The 5,526-nt window shown below is 46.7% G+C and overlaps 1 protein-coding gene across 1 annotated transcript in view; it reads right to left on the bottom strand.

Moving 5' to 3' along the window:
- The window catches only part of ARF4 (ADP ribosylation factor 4), a 10,463-nt gene extending 7,689 nt beyond the window's left edge, over positions 1-2,774 (bottom strand). Inside the window, exon 1 of the mRNA XM_017832449.1 lies at positions 2,468-2,774. Coding sequence (XP_017687938.1) covers positions 2,468-2,534 — 67 coding nt within the window. The 5' untranslated portion in view covers positions 2,535-2,774. The remainder of the gene's footprint in view (positions 1-2,467) is intronic.
- Between the last annotated feature and the right edge of the window lie 2,752 nt (positions 2,775-5,526).

Here is a 5,526-nt window from a genome sequence, read left to right as displayed (position 1 = left end):
CAACCACACCAAGACACAGAACGCTAAATTATGATACTGAAAAGTGCACAATGAATCAATAACTTTTTTTTTTTTTAAGCACAAGAAACTATGAATGAAATGTTTCACAGCCAGGTATGTGTAGGATTAGGACTCTTAATGCCCTGGTTGCCTAATCTGACTTTCAGTCATTCAATCCTATCCTGCAGCTCCTTCTTTTCCCTCATGTTACTCCCATTACACTCCAAATGCCTGATTTTTTCTTCCCATTTTGAAAAATACTTAATTATACATGTGCATTTTTTAAAAAAACAAAGTTTCAGTAACAGTATAACATTAAATGTCCACCTTCTATCATCGATGTAGTTGGAGAACAAAAAAAAAAATAGTGTTTGCTGGTGGCAATGGTCCCTGATGAGAAATACTGAAGTTCTGCAGAACTCAGTAACACAAAGTCAGTCTGAAGAGCTAAACTAATTCTAATTTATCTTTGATTCTGCAGAAACAGAAGAAAGCTGTGAAAAGGAAGTTAGAATTATAAATTAATCATCTGTTGGTTATCAACTCACTCATAATATTTTTCCCCTAAGTACCTCACCCCATAAAGTTACTTCTTCATTGGTATTTTACATGTGAAAACTTAAATGACTGGCCTTGTACAGCTCATTTTCAAACCATACACTGAAAACTATCACCTGGAGGAAAAGTTTAACTCAGTCCCAGTATTCATTCAGACATCTCTCCTCAAAGTGCTGATATATGACACAGAATGCTATCAAGAGCTTTTCATGTTACAGATATACACAAATTATGTCATATCCAGTAAAATATTCTGCTTCTAAACATCCAGTCTATGTTTTATGACACACCATAACATACCACAAGTTTTAGTCTCTTATGCTACCTAAGGAATACTGTTCTGTCCCATGCTCCGATTCTGTATTTTAATATAATGCCTTAAAATCAAAATTCTTAAAACAAACAAACAAAAAAGATTCATTTGAATCAACTGCTAGAAAGTGCACCTCCCAAACTCATCTCTAACCCAAATTTGACCCGATTACCTACCAATGAAGAAACTACAGCCTTGCAAGCTGTTTTGATCTGTATGACATTGCTTTCCTGTCTTCAGTGTTTTGAAGAACGCAACAGAACTACAAAAACCACGGAAACTGCCTCGTCCTACAGTCAAGCTCATTTGGAGACTTTGCTCCATTCATTAAGAGTCACATGAAGAGTCTGGCTGCTCAAAGACAGCCAAATCACCTCCTTGAAACCAAGAGATGTACTGAGTTGTCTCGAAGACAGAAATTATGCAGGCTCATTTGCAATGGATGAGAGCCTCTAATTTCAATGAAATAACATACAATAAAAAATACTGTGTATGCAGTCAAGAACTCTGTCATCACAAAATGGATGGAGAACATGAAAAATTGTAATTAAAAAAACCTGCATTACTGTGTCTCTGTGCATACCCAGGCAGCACTGAGGATGGGTGTGTGCCAGGAAGTTTCACAGTTAGAATCCAGTCCCATAGCTGGCTTTATCCAAAGGAGCACTTTATATAGTTCCTTAGGACAAGCTCCTTCAGTCAACGGCCATGAACCAAATTCCATTCAGTTTGGTAACAGAATTTGATAAAAATTTGGGGGTTAAGAACTGTTTGTACATAAAGCTTGCAAGGGTGGGTAGGTGGGTGGAAGAGGGCAGGGAAGAGCCGAAGCGGAGGAGGAAATGCCAATGCAGTATGTGCTGGCTTTGACCTTTTGAACCATAATCTGAAAGTGAGAATCTCCGAGAGCCACTGGCTCCAATTATTACACAGTACGTGTCAAGGGAACGGAAAAAGTAAACGGATATGCCAAATAAAAAACTACGAGGAGACAGTAAAAATAAGCAAGCGCTGCAAGATCAACCTAGAGGGTTCTGTGGGTTTGTACACGAGGTACAGGAGAATTAACGTGCACAGATGCTACACTGAAACGCCCTTTCCCAAGAGCCAGGATACAGACACTACAGCTCCCTACAGCTGCCGAAAATCGGCCATTATGCGGCCGTTCTTACGCCCCCGGCGTCGCACACCCCAGGCTTTGTCACATCCTGCTCAGGAGCCGCAGTGCCGGGGCAGGAGGGCACGGCCGGGGCTCGCTCGGCCCCGGCCCGAGGATACCGGCCCTGCCCGGCCGCGGGTCCATCTTTGTTCCGCGCGGCCCAGCGCAGGTGCAGGAGCGGGGCTGAGGGGGGGGGGGGGGACATGGGAATACTGCGCGGAAAAGAAGGGCAAACACAGCCCGATTCGCACCCCCTCCCGTCCCCGCTGCTCTCCCACCACCCCCGAGTCCCCGGCACGGGCACAGCGCGGTGTCCGCCCCGCAGCCCGGGACGAGGCGATCCCCCCACCCTGACCCGCGGCCTCCCCTCCCGCAGCCAGCGGGACGTGGCCGTGCGGGCCCGGTGAGGCCGGGCCGAGCTCCGCGGGGCCCCTCACCCATGAGGATGCGCATCTGCTTCTTGCCGAAGAGGCGGGAGAAGAGCGAGGAGATGGTGAGGCCCATGGCGGCTCCGGCGGCGCTGGGCGGCGGCGGGGGAGCGCTGAGGGAAGGAGAGCGGGCGGGCGGGAGCGCGGCCCGGGCGGTGTGCGCGCACGGATCCCTCCGCGCGCGGGGAGCCCGGCGGCGGCGGCGAGTGCTCTGTGACCGGGGACCTCGCTCGGTCTCTGCCACGTCACGTTCGGCGCGGCCGCCCCGGCTCCAACGCGGACACGATCACGTCACGCTCGCCACATCCCCCGGCCGCGGCACCGCCCTCCGCCACACGGCCCGGGCGGGGCACGGACTACAGCTCCCGGCAGGCTCCGCGCCGCCCACTGCCCCGCCGCTCCTTGGCCGCCGCCGCGGGGCACGCCGGGGGACGTAGGCGAGCACGCTCGCCCCGCGCGGCTTCCGGGGCACGCGGGGCACGCCGGGCGGGTGCCGGCCCCGCCCCGCCCGCGGGGAGACGGGGCACCCTCGGCCCGGGTAACGACCCGCGGCGCTGAGGGAGGGACGGCAACGGGCTCCGCTGCTGGCCCGGGGAGAGACAACAGAGGGGCTGCCGGGGCAAAACTTATTCTCACAGAGCCCCCAAATGCACCCCAGAGACACGTCAGTAAAAAAACCCAAGCTGGAACAAACTAAGAAAAGGCAGCTCTGTGACAGACATTGTTATCCACCACTATACTATTACTGTTTATTATTGTATTACATATATCTACTCCTATGCTATGGCTGTGATTAACACCGTGGTCACTACAGGGGGCCTTGTCCTCACACGGTGCCCAGGCCCTGACCAAGCCCTCATCTATTCGAAACGTGCTCTTTTGTGAAAGCTCTATTTCATAACCAGCTGTAAGACCTTCTCTCAGCTACTGTAAAAAGCCCATAGTATGGTGGTAACTGATTTGGGGCAACATTGGATGAGCTGCCTTTAATGCCTAAGTGACTCTCCCAAGGAAGGATTGGTTCGATTCCATAAAAATTTTCAAGGGAGTTACAGCCTACCTCTGTTAATTAGAAACTATGTTAGGTACATAAGAGTCAACATTTTTTGAACAGAAGGCATTTACTTACCTGCCCTTAAAGAAAAATATCTTTAGTGGTCCTTATCAAGACAATCCTGAACCAGATCCTAGCAGTAGGCTACTGAGTGAGCCAACTTAGGCTGCTCTTTTTGTAGAATCATAAAATGGTTTGGGTTGGAAGGGACCTTAAAGATGATCTAATTCCAACCCACCTGCCATAGGCAGGATGACCTTCCACTAGACCAGGTCACTCAAAGCCCCATCCACCATGGCCTTGGAGCATCCACAGCTTTTCTTATGTATCATTTTGAAAGTCTTATGCAAGTTCTAAATTATGTTCTTCCGGACCAAAAATCTGGTGTAAATTAAGATGGCGAGTTACATTTTTATAAAATTCAAGTTGCAAATAAATCATACCTTAATCTCGTTAGTGCCTAACATGTTAAATGATACCAATGAACTATTAAAACTATTGGGAAATGGGAATCTAAGGAGTCCAGTGAGAGCACTCAGTATTTACACTTTTTTTGGCCAGGAAAGTTAAGCTTCACTGAACTTGGCTGAGAATAGTTATTTTCTAGACCTTCAATTTGGCCTATTCTTACTGTATCTGAGTTGTTAACAGATCCCTTTCATTATTTCAGTTGTTTGAGAACAATCTAACACTTGCTTTAGAAGTGATTGTGATAACCAGCATTTCAACATTAACATAAGTGGCTGCTCTATATAGCCATACAGAATTATTATTTACAACAGAATTATTATTTACAATTATTTTAGTTCATTCATTGTTCTCTATTCAGATCATGGATGTTAATATTGTTAAAGGTCTGGCTGCACTTCTACTGTATTTGACTGCACTTTACCTCATGTTTTAGTGCTTGGCATTCTTTTTATGTTGTTTAGAAGAAATTTGAGAAGTCCCAAAGCTTATTATGCACACCCAGTTTATTCTCCTGTTACACTGACTGAGGCAGTCCAGCTTCTTTCTATGACCTAGCTGGGGATGTTGATCTTTAGCATTTCTTTACTGAACAGCTGCTACCTCTTTTCTGGGACCCTTTCTAATCATCCAGGTATTCTGTATGTACACATGTTTTTTTTTTTTTTTTGCGTTTTTTTTTTTAAAACCAGGTAACCAGGTGAAGAGTGAGGCAAAATTACCGAACTGAGTAGTTTTATGCACTGTCCTTTAGCTGTCAAGTGTCAGATGAATTAGAGTAAGTACAAGCCCTTGCCTTAGATTTTAAGCACGCTGAGTTAAAAACAAAACCAAACCAAAACATGGGGATGGGAAAATTCCAGTCACCAAGCTGGTTCTGCTTTCTGCAGCTGATGGAATTTCCCTGCTGCAACACTCTGAATGGCTGAAGCATCCCTAGTCAAAACATGCATGGTCAGTGTGAAAGGGCTGCAGGGAGCCAGGACAAGAGCAGACCCCTGCAATGAGGAAAGGCTGTTCCTGTTGGCCTTGACTTGCAGGGTAAAGTCCTTTTGAACCACCATTACTAAAAGCATTGCAAGTCACTGATGAAGACAGCAAACAACCCAGTACAACTTTTCTTTTTGCCTTTCTTTTGAACAAGACACTAATTCTGTGTAAGCATCTAGTTATTCAGGGATTGAAACTAATACCAACTTCAGTAAAGAAACCTGAACTGAGCTTTGCTTGCAGCCTACTTCCCACTACCATGTCTCTCAAGGGCCTCTCAGATGTGTACAGGAAACAGATTGAAGACTGGATAAATTTTGCATGGAAACCCATGCCTGCATGTGCTTTCTTGAGGATGCTGCAGCTCTGTCATGTTACAACCCTGATGCAGAATCAAACCACAACACCACTCCATCACACTACATATTTCTGGACACCTCAGTGGTACAGCTTCATCAAACAGCAGTCTCTGCAAGCTGAACAGTTTTGCTTAGGAGAGGAGAAAACCCAACCAATCCAAACACACCCACCATCTAAATCACATAACTTTCAAAGA

The sequence above is a fragment of the Lepidothrix coronata genome, unplaced genomic scaffold, assembly GCF_001604755.1.
Source record: "Lepidothrix coronata isolate B3197 unplaced genomic scaffold, Lepidothrix_coronata-1.0 Scaffold202, whole genome shotgun sequence".
NCBI lineage: Eukaryota > Metazoa > Chordata > Aves > Passeriformes > Pipridae > Lepidothrix > Lepidothrix coronata.
This window is presented reverse-complemented; position numbering and strand designations above follow the sequence as displayed.